The sequence below is a fragment of the Oryctolagus cuniculus genome, chromosome 17 (assembly GCF_051225735.1).
Source record: "Oryctolagus cuniculus isolate XC-2025 breed Fujian yellow rabbit chromosome 17, ASM5122573v1, whole genome shotgun sequence".
Taxonomy (NCBI): domain Eukaryota; kingdom Metazoa; phylum Chordata; class Mammalia; order Lagomorpha; family Leporidae; genus Oryctolagus; species Oryctolagus cuniculus.
In genome coordinates this window covers 33,755,986-33,775,159 of record NC_142883.1, presented here as the reverse complement: position 1 = coordinate 33,775,159, position 19,174 = coordinate 33,755,986, and the positions used below count along the sequence as shown (strand labels likewise).

The window sequence follows — 19,174 nt, the reverse complement described above, 5'->3', positions numbered from 1 at the left end:
CTTGTTGTCTTTTTTGTTTTTACTGTTTGATTTGTCTTCAAGAAAAAACTCAATCTTTATGAACTGTAATAATAGTAAAATTCAGAAGATAATGTACTTTACTTTTCGAAGAATCTGATTTTTTTTTTTAATTTATATGGTTTATTTGAAAGGCAGAGTTACAGAGAGAGAGAGAAGGAAAGAGTGTGAGAAAGATCTTCCATTCACTGATTTACTCCCCAGATGGCTACAGCGGCCAAAGCTGGGCTGATCGGAAGCCAGGAGCTTCTTCCAGATCTCCCACATGGATGCAGGGACCCAAGACTTGAGCCATCTTCTGCTGCTTTCCCAGGCACATTAGCAGGAAGTTGGATCAGAAGTGGAGCAACTGGGACTTGAACCGGCGTCCTTATGAGATACTAGCACTGCAAGCAGCAGCTTTACCTGCTATGCCACAGTGCTGGCCCCAGAGAATCTCATTTTTAAAAATTGTCCTGATTTTTTTTCATACCCACTTGAATAAAGCCATGTTACACAGAACTAGTTTTTTGGGAAAAGATTATCTTCAGTAAGTTAATGCAGATGTGAAAGTAGATCCTGAAGGGTGATCTGTCTCACGTGCAATATCAGGTAGTAGATATTGCATTACTGTAGTGATAGCATCTTTCTGACACCTCTGGAGAACTGTGATGATAAAGCAGCTTGAGGGATAATTCTAAAATTTTGAAGCTGGAGACCAATGTCTCTTGCTTGTCAATTCTAGTGAACTAAATAAGCAAAGCATATCAGTGAGCCAAAGCACACAGAGCTATTTGCCCTGGTCCTGCATGTCTCAAGATCATGATGCACTTTATCACTCCCAAATCTCAGAGTTTCCTCAAGAGAAGGTGGCCACATTTCTGTCCTCCTTCTTTCATCTAAGAATGTGTATGACTATTAGGTTTAGGTCTTTTAATTTCTTTGCAAGTTCCAAGTAGAAATGAATGAGAAAGAATCCATTTGAAGGCTACTTTTTGTTTAGTTTATCTTTAAAGCTATCTCTACATCAACAAGTGCTACATAAAAGTGTATTTTTCATTATTTGGTACAATGATACAACAGACATAAAATGAAAAACAGAAACCATATCAGATTTTTAAAAATTCTTTCTAGCAGAATTTGAGTTCTCCCTACCTTTTAGGGAAGGAGCTTCCAGAAGTCTATATTGCAATATGTTCTTAAGATCCAAACGAGAGAAAAGGTGCAAAGAATTTATCTAAGAATGTATCTAGGTCAGATATTAGCTCTAAAATTCTAAAACTATCTTCATAAGCCTATAGGAGAAAAATGTTCAAGATAAATGGATCACTCACACTTTTTGTTAAGGAATTCTATCAATTAATGTTTACAACTAACCTACAGTGCAGTTGTTATTAGCCACATTTTGTAGAAAATCAAGCAGAGGTTCATTTGTACATAAAATAAAAACAATTTTACCATCCTAACCATTTTTAAAGTTATGTTTCAATAGAGTTATCTGTATTCACAGTGTCATTCATTTGTTTAATTTTGAAAGATGTCCAGTAGTTCAAAAATAAAATATCTGACCACAAATATAATCTGATAGATTTGAAAAATTCAAGTATCAGAAACATTAGAAACTTTCACATTATTTCTAATAGCAAGTTTACTATAAAGATATAATGTAAATATTAGTCAAAAATTAATTTTCTTTTTGCCTCAACTTTTCTCATTAGGTGTATTGTACCCCATTGCTTGTATTTATGACATAGACTTAGTAACAATCTTATATTGAGAATATAGGGCTCAATCTTAGGAGGAATGTCATTTTACCTCCCAAAGAAGTGAGAAGAAAATAACAGATGGGTTCCAGACCTCCAGCAACAACCTGACCTGAAAACTCCGTGCAGGCACAGTTTACATAGAACCACTGAATTTCAGTCGGTGAGAGCTGAAGACAAGCTGTGAGTGGAGTGGGCTGAGCCCTTGCCGGGATAGCAGGCCCGAGCAGCAGTAGGTCAGTAAGTACTGCAGCAGGGAATCACTTCATTCTGGCTTGTTGCCATTATGGACACTGAAACTGGGAAACAGAAATACCTCTCGACTGATATTTGTAAAACCTTGTGTCTGTTCTTTAATCGTCTGGATTTCCTTTATTTTCTTTTTTTCCATTTATTTCCTCATACCTCCACCTGTCTTCTCTTGGGGTAGATCTGCTTAGGTGTGTTTGAGGGGCCCTGAGAAAGGTCTTGAGGATGATAGAGTTGAATGTAGTTTGGTTGTGGCTCAACAGAGGGAGCAGAGGAGCAGAGAGAGGAGCGAGGGAAAGAACGTGTCTGGTTAAGTAAGTGTTGTGGGCGCGCCCCCGGAGGAGGCGGGGCCGGCCGGGGGTGGCTGCCTCCAGCTGCTCCACCCTCACTTTGTCAGCAGGTAGAGAGCGTGATTGCAGTCCCAGGGGAGGGAGTCAGAGCTAGAACACCAATTACAAACCACAGGCTTCCTGCTCTAGGGAGTCGATCCAGAATTATCTCTCTGGAAGGGAAGCGCTGGAATCCTTCCGAACTTTCCAAGTCCACCCATGATTCAGGGACACTGCCTTCTCCCCCTGGGATTCTCTGTGTTTCTGGTGACTTGCTGCTGATGTGTTTGCTACTTTGTTTTTTCACTCTTTTCAAGATTTGATCATTCCATTTGCTGTTGTAAGAGAAAAAGGACTTTTGTTAGGAGATTTCAGAAATGAGTTTGGATCTTCTCTAAGTGTTTTTAGGATCCTTGGGAACAGTAGCTCTCATCCTGGAGTCAGTTTCTGCCTCTGACCTGCTTGGATTATTTTTTCAGGCTGCGGAATTTCTCGGCACCTACCTGTAGCGCTGGGCAGTTGGTGTGGTTGCAGAGTAAGAAGGTGGAAGAATGAGCTGTACCTGGTTAAGCAGTTGAATCCTTTTTTGAGCAGGATCTGTAAAAGCATAATTGAATTTGTTTCACCCCCGTGGATTCCAGTGGGCCGAGACAGCACAACAGGTTTGCAGATTTCTTTTGAAATTCTTTCTTCCCTCCTCCCTCTGCCTCAGCAAAAGAAACGAATCTCTAAAGCAGGTTCATGTTCAACTGCTTAGCTTCCCAGCACTTATTCTGAAGACTTTATAATACTTTTAAACTTGACCTCAGAGTGCAGTGGGCTTTGTGGGTGAAGTGCATTTATATTTACTTATGGGTGAACATTTAAAAATCTCACTCTGTATTTGTACAAAGACCTGAATTTGTGTATGTGCCTGAAAATCACACTGATCTACTCTCCTTGGGCTTATTAGTATTTTTTGAAGGTGTTCTATCTACTTGGAGCCTGTGACTAATCACCTCCCTACTGTCCCTATCTTTTATTCCCTATTCCCTCAAGGAATTTGAAAACATGTTAGGAATAGTCCTTTGTTTTTCTTATGAACCTAGAAAATTACAGATTATGAGATCTGGATATTAAAGTAGTTGCCAAAGGCATCTCAGGGGAAATCAGAGTGCTTGGCATTCTCAAACTGGAGAATAAAATCTGGGATCCCTAAGTGAAAAAAGAAAATGGAGATAGAAATATAAATTTTAACTGGGAAAAATAATTGGAAAGCTAACCTTTTCACATCTTTTAATTATGGTAGCTGGAAAAGATTGTGATGCTCAAAATTATCCTGTAATATGTGAAGATAAGTAAATTAGTACCTAATTTATAGACAGCTTTTGGTAAAACAAAATAATTGAAGTCTGTCCAGCTATATAAATTAATAGGCCTAGAGTTTTGACTACACCTGAAATACAGTTTAATGTGGAAATTTTTCTGGATATATGTTGTATCCTCATTGGACATCTTTCAAGGTGTGGCCTGAAATTTTATTATTATTCCCTTTCTTCCATTTAAAAAAAAAAATCTTGTGGTCTTCAGTCATTTACCACTGACAACTTTCGTGGCTTAAAAAGGACCATCTCTTCACGTTCTGAGCTCCAGCTCTTCACTCTCACCTTGGATGCACGGCTTTAGCTGTTTGCTTTGCCTTGTTTTGTTCATGAACACTGGGTTCAGTGCCTCAGCGACCTGATGCATATGGAAGACCAACACAAATGATCTGACATAACCAAGCTTCCCGATGTGACATTCAATCTCGAGCAGAGTTGAAATTCTAAAGAGAAGTGGTGATACCTTTCCCAGTCAGAGTGAAGATGGGAGAGAATGACATACCTGCCGCAGAAGTGGGCTGAAAACGCCCTCTTCTCTGCCCAATCAGAAATGCCACCTGCTCTTGGGAATACACTTTAGAGGAAGGAAGGGCTAAAACTACAACCTGGTTTTCTGAAACTGAAGCGTAAATTTCTTTTCTTCCATTTATCCGGATACGAGAACCTGCATTTGGTATTAGCTAAAGGAAGCAGTATGTATGACCGAAGTGCATTGCGGCAGCTGGTAGCATGAGTGGTGGCCACCAACTGCAGCTGGTTGCCCTCTGGCCCTGGCTGCTGATGGCTACCCTCCAGGCAGGCTTTGGACGTACAGGACTGGTACTGGCAGCAGCGGTGGAGTCTGAGAGATCAGCAGAGCAGAAAGCTATTATCAGAGTGATCCCCTTGAAAATGGACCCTACAGGAAAACTGAATCTCACTTTGGAAGGTGTGTTTGCTGGTGTTGCTGAAATAACTCCAGCAGAAGGAAAATTGATGCAGGTTAGTATAACTTTCTTATATTTTACTTTCCATCTGTTTGAAATATTCCTTTCAAAGTGTATCTCTCAAATCAAGAACCATGTAAGAGCTGCTGCTGTTTACCTTTGTATTTGTTCCATCTATGAAGGATATTGCCTTATTGACATTCTAGAGCAAACTTTTATATTCCAGAAGAACTAAGTCTTAGAAAAATCATTTGCGTGTTTTTAAGTGGGTTGCATAGCCTTTTTAGATATGTATAATAAAACCTTTTTTTGTTTGCAAGAAATATACTGATCATTAGTTTTTAAAGTATAGATGAAGTGTATGAGCTTGTATTTAATGGACCCAAGGACTGTACTTTGCATTCTGTTTAAATTTGAAGTGAGCACTGAGAAGGCTGATTTAATGGTCAGCAGCACCCTGAAATTCTAGGATGCCCTTGAGCATAATTGATTACTGTGTCACTTTTAAAATTCAGTCAAGCTTGAATGCTGTGGCTGGCCTTACACCATGTGTGGCACCCTATTGCTAAGCCCAAAATGGAGAGAACTGAATTACAAAATGGACACAAGGTGTAAACCTGCCTCCTGATCACTCTGTCTTGTCCACACAGAATTTTATCATTTTCAAAAATGTATGTTTTAAATCTGTTTTTCTTACTGCCCCATAAAATTTTTTAGACATAGTTTCTTAAGTGTGCAGGCTATTGATTTTGCCTGTTCCTAGTCTGTTCTTTATGTGTTGAATTTATGAACTGACTAGGACCATCACATTTCATAGACCAATTACTCATTCCCCATGGTGAGGACAGAGCCTACAGGGCTCTGCCTTTTTAATGAGAATTCTGTCTTACTCCATAAAATGATGTTGCTTATTGATTAAAATTCATTTTATAAAAGGATACTTCTTGCTGTACCTCTTTGGTTCAGGTTAAAATATTACTAAAAGTGATCAATCTCAAAGTCTAAACTCAGGTTTTTATTTTGTGATATGAATGAACTAAGAAAAGAATTAAAATACTACGTGAATTTAAATTTTTGTCTATGTAGAAAAGAAGGTAGGAAAATAAAACAAATTTCAGAACTCTTTTCCAAACAAGGATTTTTAAAATTCAAGGAGGTTCTTCATTATACTTCTCAAACAATATTTTGAAGCTGGGATAAATGAAGTTGAAGAAGAATTGGGTGAAATGGAAGGTTGCACTTTAAAAATAAGAAAGAAGAGTATATCTGAGGAAATTGTATGAGGTTTTTTGGATAAGAGTTTAACATTTAATTTGGACTCTAGGGCAGAATTAGAAATACTTAAACGTGGAAATCACAAACCATTTCGAATATAGCAATTAGAAAGAAAACTTCCTTCCTGCCTTGTTCTTCCTCATACCCTGAAGCTTGAGGTCTGCATTCCATTTTAATTTTTGTCTTGAGTGATTTTACTGTAGAGCCATCTTTAGATGTCTCTGAGGTCTTTGGGCTCCATCCTAAGCTTTGTGTCTTACTAGTGTCCTGAGTTTGCATGTTCAATGGGTTAATTTCGTGCTGCATAAAATAGTTTCCTCTTTTATTTTAAATCCGTCTTCTGCTACCATAAAGCTGTAGGTGGAGTTTCTGTGTTTTCATACAGGAACAGGTAAACAAGAAGCACAGTTGGCGTTCTCTTTGTCATTCACTGTTTTACCAGACTCTGTCCTGTGTTCTCTTATTCTGCCCTTTCTCTCACTCTGGCAGATCTTTCTGTTCTTGTGTTTTTCTTTTTAACTATTGACTTTGAGCCATCAGTTTACTTTAAATATTGTTCTTCATTTTGTGAAGAGGAAACTTCATTGTATCTTAGCAAGGACGTCCAGGCTCTAATTGGGTAGTTTATGTCACCGGCAATTCTCATTCACCTTTTCTGTCCATGTGTGCTTTTTCTATGTTATTAATAAATGTTTACAATAGCCTAGTATTAATCTCTGGATATTTTCAGTATTGGTCCTGGTTCTGTTTTTAACCACAGCAGTCACTCTATTTTCTTGGTAGCCTCTTAGGAGAAATTTTATTTTTAAAAACCAGAAAATAACCTTTTGAATTATATGTGTCAGTTTTTCTTTATCCATTATTTGATTAACTCTTCCAAAGAGTTCTAATGTTTTATGGACACATGGTTTACTCTTCTGGAATCCATGCTGTTTGTTCCTTATCAGATTGCACTACAACTCAGATTTATCTAAATGTGGTCAATAAGCCTTCCGTTTGACTGAAATTCTCTTTATATCTCCTAGAATTGTGTTTTGTAGCACTTTAGTTTATTGGTGGATCGCTGTACCCTGGTGTCAAAAATCTAAAGGCATTCTTTATTGGCTTTGATGAATTTTGCATAATTTTATGTATGTCTCAACCCCTGAGTTATTTTCGCTTCCTGCTAAGATTGGTTACCCTATGGTCAAGTCTGTAAAACTGGGGATGCTATGCAATGGAAAATGTAAAGTTGTGAGAACACTAAGTTAAAAAAACAAAAAACAAAAAACAAAAAAACAACCTTAATGCGGTTTCTGGAGTTCCCAGAGAGTTTCTGAAAATCAGACATGTCTACATTTTGCTCAATTCATTCAGGTTATGTGTGATTTCATAAGGACCAAATCAACTGGATTTTTATTTGTATTTCAATTTTAATTTGCTAAAGGGAAGATAGCTTTTAAAAATGATCTTAACAATAAAATAGGCCATAGATTTGCTTCTAAAATAACTTCACTTGTTTCTACTTCATTTGATGGCTGTGTATCCAAGGGCATTGCAAGCTAAGCCTTAGTCCTCATTCTTACCCCTCACCTTTGTGCTTAGGTTTGTCTTTGGTAGTAGTATCATACATTGTATAAGGTATATCCAAAGTTTTAAATTGTAATATTCTAAAAGTACTAGAAAAAAGTCAGGATAGAAGAAGAAATTTGGCTTTTGCAAGAACATTCCCTTCTATTTCTCAGGTCCTCTATTTTCCATTTCAAAACTTCCTATCTTAGTCCTGACCGATTAATTACACTGCTTTCCTTTCTGTTTTGCCTGAGTGTTGTCTCTCTGGGTGACCATGGCATTTCAAATCCTGAAGGAAGTTTGCCACTCTCTTTAAAGTCTAATTCTTAGGTTTCCCTACTTTTGCCAAAGTCTTTCTCTTCCTCTTTAATTTCCTTCTACTTTTTTTTCTTTATTTTTCATTCTATTTGTGTATTTAGAGTAACCATCTGCTGCTATTTTGATCAATACTTCTCTAGTTACATTTTTCCGATCAGTATTTCTCTAGCCATCAAAACAAGCAGGTCAAGGATACTTTTCCAGGTCTCCTTATTACTTAATGCTGACTGATAAAAAGGATCAACTTTTTACTATTTTAATTTTCACTTGGATATATTCTTTTTCTTCATTGTAGGTGGAAAACATGATGGAGTTTATGCATTGTTTGAGTTCTAGTTTTCTCATTTGTTTACCTCTTAAAATATTTGTGTCTATTGTTTCCAATAATATTGACACTTCTTAAAGTGATTATGGTTGTATTTTCCTTCTCAATCCTGTTACTTATTTATAAATATTTTTAGAGGGATAACACAAAATTAATCTTTCTTCTCAGAGCATGAGAGTAAGAGGATCTTAGTTTAGCACAAGAGAGGTCGCCAGTTCTTTAACCACCGTACTCTTCCTGCTCAGCTGGTTGTCCTGGATTTTCTTAGACTCCAGGATAAAGTTATGATCGAGATTAGAATGTACTGCCCTGAGGCTCAGACTGACAGTCGGAGCACTGGCAGGTTAGCGGTTGACCAGTAACAGGGAACACCTCCGGAGTAAATTCACCTTTCCACAGTGTCTCTGCTTGCCTCTTAATTTTACCTATTAATCAACACATAGTTATCCCATCTTTGTGTTCTTACTTTACTTGTAACTGGGGCCTGAAACTTTATAATTAGAGCTTTGAACAAAGCCTAAGAGACAGTCTTATATAGCAAGCTAGTTGACAAAGTGATTAAACTGAAGCTTAAGGGACTTCTGAAATTTTTTTCATTGTATTGGAAAGGGGAAGTGGGGGGAGGAGCTGAATGACCAATAGAGATCTTTCATCCACTGGTTCATTCTCCAGATGCCTGCAGTAGCTAGGGCTTGGAGCTCAGAATTCAGTCCAGGTTTTCCACGTGGGTGGCAGGCACCCAAGTACTTGAGCCATCACAGCTGCCTTCCAAGGTGCGTATTAGCACTGTGCAGGATGGGAGGCCAAGGAATTGAGACTTTTAAACCAGGTACTCCAGCATGGGATGTGGGTGCCCTAAGCCATGTCTTAACCCTGAGCCAAATGCCAAATGCCTGCTCCTTTTAAAATTTTAAAATTTTCATTTTATTTGAGAGAGAGAGAGAGGCAAACTTGACTGTTAGTTCTTTTAGTTCTGACTCTGCCACCAAGTAGCTGTGTGATTTGGGACGAAAGAGGTGTTAACCTTTCTAAGCTTTAGTTCCCCCTCTGTGAAATTAAAGCATTGAAATATAATAGCTGCCAAATTGTGCTGGGCACTTTACTTGTATTGAGTTCTCATAGTAACTTTATGAAAGATTGGCACTTTTATTTTTTACATTTTGCAGGTCAGGGAACTGAGGATTAAATTGTGAGTATTTGCTGAAATATTGACTGATACTATCTAGTAAGTGAAATAGCTGGAACTTCACCTACAGAGCCTATGCTTTTCCAAGTCTAAAATTCTGGACATCTAAGAATGTCACAGATATACCGAACAGCAGTGTAGTCTTGTATAAATGATTTATTTCCAGAGTAGAAAAGAATGAAAAGAATGAGTCTCATTCTGAGATTGATCCAGAATACACAAAATCCTGCTACCTTATTCTGTTTCCCTCATTTTGTATTTCATTTGCAAAGATTTAGTAAGTCAGAATGTTTATTTACTCAGTTATCTCCCAGCATCTTTCATTACCTTTCTCTTCATTTAAAAACAATCCTTAGTGAGTTACCTAATACAGAACCTAAAGTAATACATTTTACTTTCAAGCTTATTTACTTATATTTTTTAAAGGCAGAGTGACAGAGACCTTCCATCCTCTGGATCACTCCCCAGATGCCCACAACAGCCAGGACTAGGCCAGGCTGAAGCCAGGAGCCAGGCACTCCATCAAGCTCTCCCATGTACCTAGCAGAGACCCAAGCACTTGAGCTTAGCACCAGATGCCTCCCAGATTACACATTAGCAAGAAGCTGGATTCGAAACAGGACCTGATCTCAGGCACTCCTGCGGGGGATGCCAGCACCCCAAGCAGGAGCTTAACCCACTGTGCCATGATGTCCTCTCCTTGAACTAATAATCTTGAAATAATACGCACTTCACTGACATTGCTCAAGTTAGAGTTCCTTGAATGCAGAGATTTCAAAGTATATCTTGAGATTTTGTTTTGATGCAAGGCTTTTTTTTAAGATTTATATATTTATTTGAAAGGCAGAGTTAGAGAGAGAGAAAGAGAGAGAGGGAAAGAGCACACAAGTGCTATTCCATCTGCTTGTTCACTCCCCAAATGGCCACAGTGGCCAGGGCTGTCAGGCTGAAGCCAGGAACCTAGAACTCCATCCTGGTCTCCCAGGTGGCAGGGGCCCAATTACTTTTGTTTTTTTTTTTTTTTTTTCTTTTACTCCAATAAAATAGAGGAGGGAAAAAAGTGTTATAAATGAACAATGTATTATAAATGCCCTTTAGGAAACAGAATTGGTGGTATTGGTGGTGGCGGTGCTGGGGGGTGTGAGAAGTTGTTCCATTGAATTTATGTAGTGATTTTCTTCTACGACACTAAAATGATTCACAAATACCTGCAAGCCAGATAAGAACAGGTGATGTTTCCTCATTTTACAGAAAAAGAAACATTCTGGGAAAGAGAGGGCAAGAACAAAGGTACGCAGTTGGACCCAGCCTGCTTTGCAGGAGACATAAGACTAATCCAATTTTTAAGGCATGTTCATTTCTCAGGGATCAAGTTTACTGAGGGGACATTCTAAAAAGCTAAATTATTGTCAATGGCTGAGATATCCTGTATTCAGACTTATGTTGCCCAATGTGTTAAAGAGTCAAAAAGCTATTATTGGTGAAGCAATTTGCCAACTTTATGTTCCAGAAAGCCCTATGAGCTAATGCTCTGACCTGCCTTCACTGCCTGAGTCTGTACAGTGGCCTTTCCTGGACTGGCCTGGCACCACCACCTTCGTCCTCCTCTTCCCCTCACCAGGGTATCATTAGACACAGGCAATGCCCACCTCAGGGCCTTGCTACTTATGTGTCCCACAGTCTTAAACACTTATATCCATATATTTTCTGCTCTCAGTCCCCTAAATGTCATCCCAGTGTCAAAGAGGCCTTCCTAGACCATCCTATTGTGAACGTCTCTTCCTACCCCCCACCCCCCCACCCCCGGGCTCATATTCTCCTTCCTTACTTGATTTTTCTTTATGAAATTATTGTCTTATGACATAATGTTTTACTTTTCTATTGTCTGTCTCCTCTCAGAAAAATATGAGTTCTGTGAAAGCAGCGATTTTAATATCCTTTGTTCAAAACTGGATATCTCTGCCTTAATATATTTAGTGGCTTAGATTTAGGGTCTCCATAAATATTTATTGAATAGATATAAGGAACATCTTGTTGATACTGAGTAACTCTTAGAGCTGGGAGATAACTCTAGGGTGAAATAGACTTATCTATCTCATTACATTTTAGAGTATAAGATCCATTTTTAAGTGTTTTATGTTTGATATAGCATTCTTTATTCATTTACTGTACTTTAAAAATTTTTTTATTTGAAAAAGAAAGCTCACATCCTCTGATTCACTCCCCAAACGCCCATGACTAAGGGGACTGGGCTAGGGCAAAGCTGGGAGCTGGCAAATCAATCCTCTCACTTGTGGGTGGCAGAAACCCAATTACTTGAGCCATTACCTGCTGTCTCCCAGGGTTTGGATTAGCAGAAAGCTGGCTTCAGGAGCTAGAGCTAAGTTATGAACCCAGCTACTCTTTTTTTTTTTTTTTAATTTATTTATTTGAAAGAGTTACACAGAGAGAAGGAGAGGCAGAGAGAGAGAGAGAGAAAAAGAAAGAGAGAGGAAGAGAGAGAGAGAGAGAGAGAGAATGTCTTCCATTAGCTGGTTCATTCCCCAGTTGTCTGCAATAGCTGGAGCTGCACTGATCCGAAGCCAGGAGCCAGGAGCTTCTTATGGGTCTCCCACGTGGGTACAGGGGTCCAAGGACTTGGGCCATCTTCTACTGCTTTCCCAAGACATAGCAGAGAGCTGGAACAGAATTGGAGCAGTGGGACACCAACCGGTGCCCATATGGGATGCCAGCACTGCAGGCGGTGGCTTTACCCTCTATACCACAGTGCTAGCCCACCCAGGTACTCTGATATGAGATGCAGGTGTCTTACCTGCTAGATTAAACACGCCTCCCCTGTTAGTCTCCTGACTTACTAACAGCCTAGTGTCTCCTTGATTATTACTTCAAAATCATAAATATGATTATAGTGAATATGTTTGAGATGCTTCTTTACACAGCATTTCGGTTTTTTATATATAAATTAATCAACTATTTTTTTTAAGAAATTCTGGTTTTCCAAGAAAGATTTATTGGAATACTGATTTTAAACCTTTAACTATAAGATAAATAGCATATATAAAAATGATCTACCTTCTTAGTCCTTAAACTTAAGATTCCCAATACTAGTTTTGAGGTACCCTAAAGCAATGTGTATGTGGTGTGTGTGTGTATGTGTGTGTGTGTGAAGGAGAGAGAGAGAAAGAGAAAGAGAGAGGCCTCTTTAAGAATGTGATAAAAGGGGCTGGTGTTGTGATGCCATCAGGTTAAGCCACCTCCACTTGGGACTCAGGCACCCCATGTCACAGTGCTGGTTTGAGCCCTGGATGCCCTGCTTCTGATCCAGTTTCCTGCTAATGCACCTGGGAAGGCAGCAGAAGATGGTCCAATTGCTTTGGCCCCTGCTACCCACATGGGAGACCAGAATGGAGTTCTGGGTCTCTAGTTTTTGTCTGGCCCAGCCCTGGCTGTTGTAGATATTCAGGAAGTAGACCAATGGATAGAAGATCTTTTTCTGTCTTCCCTCTCTTCTTGTCTCTTGTTGTGCCTTTCAAATAAATGAATGAATAAATATTTTTAAGAGAATATGATAAAGTTATTGAACATATACATAAAATACAAATTTTACTTAGCATACACAATTTTGCATAGAGTTTAAGTGAGTTGAGAGCCTCTGAGATGCTTCTAGAGATGTAAGGATTCCAGATTAACAGCTGCTACCTTAAATTATTCCCAGTTATTTCAAGAAATAAAGCCAGATGCTCAAAATGTTCGTATGCGTAACTCAAAGTCAGACAATAATATTATAATGCAATTGTAAGTGGTCTTATCTTAGATGAAGGAACTCCCAAAGTAAAAATTCATATTAGACAAAGATCTGCTTATGTGTATCAAAGGAATTCTGCTCGCTAAGTATTGTGTGAAACTGTGCATCAATGCAAGAAATATTTACAATCTTCAGCTTGGTAGTTTCACTGAAAGACCCCTAAGAATAAAGGCTGTCTTACTGATTACTGATGTTTTGTTATAAGTAGAACAGTTGTTGCTCTCTGTGTCTGTTGGTTGCTAAATTCAGAGAACAGAGGTTGTAAAACAAACGTTAGCTTCAGTTTCTTTCCACCTCTTTGGTTTCTACCCTTTAAGCCTCCTTTCTTTTCCTGGGGTAGGAGTCTTTAAGTCCTTACATTTCTGTTTGATCTAATGGGAAATTTTGTATTTCTTTAAAGTCAATATTTATTGTCTATTGCTTATTTATTTTTACATAGTCCTTTTATCTTGGTTCTGTTTTAAACATTAAAGTTTGTAAGTTAATTTTGTTCTATAATCTTTAACATAGTAGAGTTTGTGTTTAATTTGCAAATTTGGGAACACTGAAATAATCAAAATCGTTTAAAAGTTTTTCAAAATTGTAAGCACACAGGCCCACATTATTTCTTGAGATAGGATATTAGATTAGAAATTCTGATCCCTGAATTTAAAGCAGTGATAGGTATCAAATATAGCAACATAATGATCTTTAAGGCCACTGTTTGTTTGTTTTTTTATAGAATACTTCTGTTAGATAGAAATTGACCATAATAAAACTAATTTTACATAACATATTCAATCATCATGTACTCATCAATTTTGTGCATATTAATACAAGGGTATGTCAAAAAATTAATGGAAAATGTAATTAAAAGGTTAAGTATTTTTGGGTGTGCAAGAAAAATTAAAATGTATGCATAGTATTTTTTTAAGATTTATTTATTTATTTGAAAGTCAGAGTTACACAGAGAGAAGGAGAGGCAGAGAAAGAAAAAGGTCGTCCAACCACTGGCTCACTCCCCAGTTGACCACAACGGCTGGAGCTGTGCCATTCCGAAGCCAGGAGCTAGGAGCTTCTTCCGGGTCTCCCATGTGGGTGCAGGGGCCCAAGGACTTGGGCCATCTTCCACTGCTTTCCCAGGCCATAGCAGAGAGCTGGATCACAAGTGGAGCAGCTGGGACATGAATCAGCACCCATATAGGATGCTGGCACTATAGGCAGTGACTTTACCCACTATGCCACAGCGCCAGCCCCCTGCACACTTAGTTTTTAATAAAACACATGTCTATGAACTTTTTGAAGACCATCTCATTTATCAGAAGGGCCTTTTTGATAAATATATACCCATTGAGAGATATTGTTGCCGTTATTTCTGTTGGTTTTGCTTTATGTTTTAATGTCTATTAATCTTGCTATTTCTAAAAACTAATACAGATTCTCACTCTATTTCTTCTGCAGACTATTTTGTAATCTTATGAATTATCCTCTCTAAAAACAACAACTAAAAAGTCCATCTATCTATGTTCCAGGTTTTATGTTCTTTCATTTTTATATCTTTTACTTAGAATTACATTGATCATCTGACCTTAAAATTCTGGTGATCAAATTTCTTTAACTTTGTGAAGAACTCTATTGCCCTATATTGGAACTAAGTTCTATTCTGTTTTCCATTCCCAGGGTAAAATGGGGGTTAGGACTGGAAGAGGAATGGGGTATTCTATTTGTGACAGACAGTCATCAGATTTCAAGATAGGAGAACACCTGGTCCAGTCTTTTCTTTTTAAAGATGAAGAAATGAACCCAAAGTGATTAGTGCTTGCCAAAGAACTGCCAATTTGCTGCTATATCTTACTTGCTAATATTTTGTTAGCAAAGTTTATTTGTTTATTTAACTTTTTGGGTCACTGCAAGGTTATTAAAAAGTAGATGTCGGTAGAGTTTCCCCTTGAATATTCCATTAAAAGGGTATTATGAACTGCCAGAGGGTCTCTTTTCCTCTGTAATCCCTTGTCTGTGAGAAAGCATACTTTAAGACAAGTGAACACACAAACAATAGCCTCCTGCAATTTAGCATTACTTTTCGTGGCGCACATGTCAATTTTATTCTGCCATAGAATCCCTGCTACCAGGTGGTCTGCTGCCCTGGATCACATCCTCAAAGCAATAGATTCTTTATGGGGTCTCAGCTCAGAACCTTACCGACATGGAGGCTTCCCTGGGTGCTATGCTGTGATTCTTCTACTATATACCCAATACTGTGATGGATACTGTAGGAATTCAGACTAACACCTTCACTTGGTCCCACTGAGGAGATAGAACTTAAAACAGCAGGCATTAAGGTGATGAATACCAGACAAGAGGCACAGGCATAATTGCATTGGAGTATTGGTTCTCATTTTCTCAGGAGTTATTCAAGTGACTGGGAATTCTAAGTTCTCTGTCACTGAAGAAAAACAAAACAAAACAAAAACATTACATTTTAACTCAGGTGACTTCAGCTAACTTAGAGCTAGAGAGCAACTACAGCCCAAGCAATCATACCTTCTGACTTCCCACTGTTACAAATTAAATGCAGTTTATGGTACTCCTTGTATAAAGTTTCTGTATTTAGAATATTTGTATCATTTTCTTTAGAAGTCCCAAGTGGCGAGACACCGTGGCTTTCTTTACAAATGACAAATTGACTTTCTAAAATGTGTAAGAAGTTCCTGTTAAATTTGTTAAAGTTAAAATGGTAATTTTAGCTTTCAGCAAAATTCAACACATTGCAAGTTCTGCTTGAATTGGTAATCTCACTGGCTTTGTATTAATTCCTCACAAGCTGCATTCCATAAAGGGAGAAATACTCAGCCCATTTATGTAGCAAGTGAAGAGTATTTCAATATCATCTCTGTTTAAAAGAAGTATTTCTAATGTTAAGGTTTTTTCCATTATTGATTTTAGTCATAAAGAAGTATGTTTTCCCCAGTCTCTAAAGCACGGGTTTTGGTATAGTGTGGAGGATAGCGAGAGCATGTGAAGAAGAATGTCCATATCTGCTGTGATGAGGTTGGGTGTTATCTCCTTTAAAGTTAGGAAGCTGCATTGGATAACATATTTTGTACCATCATGATTTGGGATTATTTAGGTGCACCCTTTGGGTTTAGGAAAACCCTCTAAACCCAAAGGGTTTATGACATTTAGAAAGTAAAAGAAGTCTCTGATCTGCTGGAGCACAGCTGCCTGGGTAACTGAGTGACCTGTGAGATCCTCTGCAGCTCCACACTGAGAGAGTTTACATTTACTCTAGAAGGGACTTAATAGACTAAAGGGACACGCATCTTGCCTGTTCCATTCCTTTTCCCTGAGATCACATTGGTTTGGTAGCTGAAACAAACAAAAATCTAACTAAACCACTTAAAGTCACGTAACAAATCAGTAGCAGGACCTAAGCATCAGACTCGGTTGTACTCTGGTCCCGCACTGTCATTCCACTTCAGTTATTAGCCATAAAAAGGAGTTTTATATTTTAAGATACCTGTAGTGGGTTGAAGACCCTTGTTCTAAATCCTTCATCAGACTGTCCTTTCATCAGCCCACACTGACTTCAATCACTCAACTACACTTAAGCAAGCGAACCTTAACCTTTGGAAGAGCCAGAGGTAACTTAGAACCAGTCTGGGCCAAAGTAGTGAAAGGACTAGGGAGCATCTGACCCTAAACTGCTTTGTGCAGTTGAGTAACAAAACTGGAAATAAGAGTTCAGAGCAACTAGTAGGTGTTCAAATGTGGGGACAGCATTTGGAGGTATGCGGGGGGGAGTGAAAACGGGGCCATCTGATTGGTAACTGTGCCTTGTTATTAAACCGTGACTTTCTGTATTGTGTATCCCCAGAGCTGGAAAACTTCCGCTGGCACAAAAAAGAGAAGGGCTGCCGTGCTGTTGCTGAAGGCCATACAGTAGACACAAAAGCGCCTTCTTAGAGGCCTTCAGCAGAGGCAGCTTGTACAGGCAAGCCTGCTCCTCTCAAAGACTGGGAATCAGATTCTTTCCCCAGGGGGTTTCCAACTAGTTTGCACTTCAGAAAAACCTTTTCTTTCTCCTGCTGTTCACGCCCTGCAAAGAATTTTCTTCTAACCAAATAAATTGTTTTATAATCAAAGATCCTTGTCCTTAGTTGTTGGACATCAAAGACAGTTTGGAGGAGACTGGGGGATTATGTGAGTGCCTAGAATTTATTTTGAATGCAAACTTGCAACATTAGCAGTTCCCCAAAGAATATATGCATCTGAGAGCAGGGAGAGAGCCTAATATAACTAAGTCTTTATTCTTCCTTGCTTGGATGCGCCCAGTAAGATACAAATGGGTTGAGACTCAACTTAACTCATGTGCTTGGTTCTTGAGGATCAGACTGACTAGAAGAGGTGCCCCTTCCCTATTTTCCTCTTAAAACTTGATGGTGGAAACATCAAACGCTATTGATAAACTTGAAACAAACAGAAACAACTTTTTTAACCTTCAGTGCTTCAACTCCTGGGAACTTGGTGCTTCTCCCAGTGCAGCTGATGATATCACCAGAAGTCGGGAGCCACATTCCCTGCATTCCCTACTGTCGCCGAGGTGCTGATGATGTCACTTTCTCCCACAAAGGAAAACCTCAGCACCCTGAGGGCCTGAACTCAGGCTTTGGCAGGTAAATGAAGGAGGAACTTACTTTTGGATTCAAACCGATTGAGTCAGGCCTAAAGCCGCGCAATCACTCTCAATGTTAGTGTCACAGCCTCATCTCTGGAGCCTGAATAGACAGACCATTTATCATTCAAGGAGAATTAAGGCTGTAACTTTAAGAAATTCTCTTTTGGGTAAGAACAATGATTCATTTAATATTTTGGTGCATTTGAAGGGTATTGTTGTCAGAGATTTTGGCTCCCTCTTAAATATCCCTTTTCTGAATCCAGGAATTTTTCCTAAGCTTTTCTGGAATTCATTTACAGATTATCTGGCTTTCCTTCCCCGAGCAGATTAACAACAAAAACAAGAATTAGGTAGAATCAAATGATAGGGCAGCTGTAAGCAGAATTATGCCCTGGGAAAAGTGCATTCTTCTCGACTCTGTGGTTAGGAACTGAAGAGAGCATTTGCTCCAGAAACCTTCCAGTCGCTTTCTATCCCCTCCTGGAGCCACAGAGTGGTGGTTGGAAACAGAATTCCAGCAACACCAAGAATGCTCAAAATTTCCAATAGTGGCAGCTACAGAGCCCGCACAAGGATTCTTTGAGCACTTTCTTTGGAGACTGCTCATGCTGTCCTTGTGGCCAGGAGCCTCCATCATCAATCACAAAAGCTTGCTGTGAGCACAAACCTGGGGAAAATGTCAAATGTCTATCTCTGCCACTGGAAACGGTCCTTTATGTTTTTCTTGTGTTCTGAACTTACATGTTAGAGGTTTTAGAGACAGACAGTCTCTCAGGGAATCATCAACTGACCCTTGTTAAAAACGTGAAGTTTTTTTCTTTGAGCACTCATGTTGTACTAGGTGGGTAAGGTGGGCTTTGTGAGGTAAGCAAGATTTGCCGAAGATTTTATTCCACACAGCAGTGCTCATTTGGCTATGCCATTCCTATCCAGGCATTTGGTTACAGTTTATTTATTTATTTATTTTGGACACTAGGAATGTATGAGTAAAATTCGCTGAAGGGGAAATGGGGAACTGAACTGTAAGGGAAGACGCCAACCTAGAACTGACCTTTCACCTTTGTAATCTCATTTCTCCTGAGTTGATGCATGTTTGAACCGAATTAGCGTTACATAAAATGCCCTCGTTTTTCAAGCAATGTCAGTCTTCAGAGTATGGAACAAGATTTGGCATTTTGTTTCCATTTTTATTGTTTTGTTTTCTAAAGGGAAGTTTGAATTGGAGCCCGTCTGGCAGGATTCCATGCTTCTACCATACCACCTGTCCTGGCAAAGACAATGGAATCAAAAGTCAAGTTCTTTATGTCTGCACCTGCCTTGGAAGCGCTGCCAGAAGTCCTGATTCTCTCTAGTAGCTAACCTCTACCCAGAAACCATGGGATTGGCACCCAAACACTGGGTGTATGCCCAAATGTGGATGTCCCAGTTTCAG

At 38.9% G+C, this 19,174-nt stretch overlaps 1 protein-coding gene across 4 annotated transcripts in view; it reads left to right on the top strand.

The window, feature by feature from the left end:
• The first annotated feature begins 2,384 nt into the window (after nt 1-2,384).
• RNF43 (ring finger protein 43) overlaps nt 2,385-19,174 on the top strand; it is a 66,763-nt gene continuing 49,973 nt past the window's right edge. For 2 of the 4 annotated variants that reach the window (XM_089317231.1, XM_089317232.1), the window contains exons 1-2: nt 2,385-3,000; nt 3,908-4,680. In XM_089317231.1, the coding sequence (XP_089173357.1) occupies nt 4,429-4,680 (252 nt within the window). In that variant the 5' untranslated portion in view covers nt 2,385-3,000; nt 3,908-4,428. Of the gene's footprint in view, nt 3,001-3,907; nt 4,681-17,569; nt 17,741-19,174 lie in introns of those variants that run through there. The other 2 variants (XM_002719265.6, XM_051824781.2) reach the window with 2 other exon arrangements.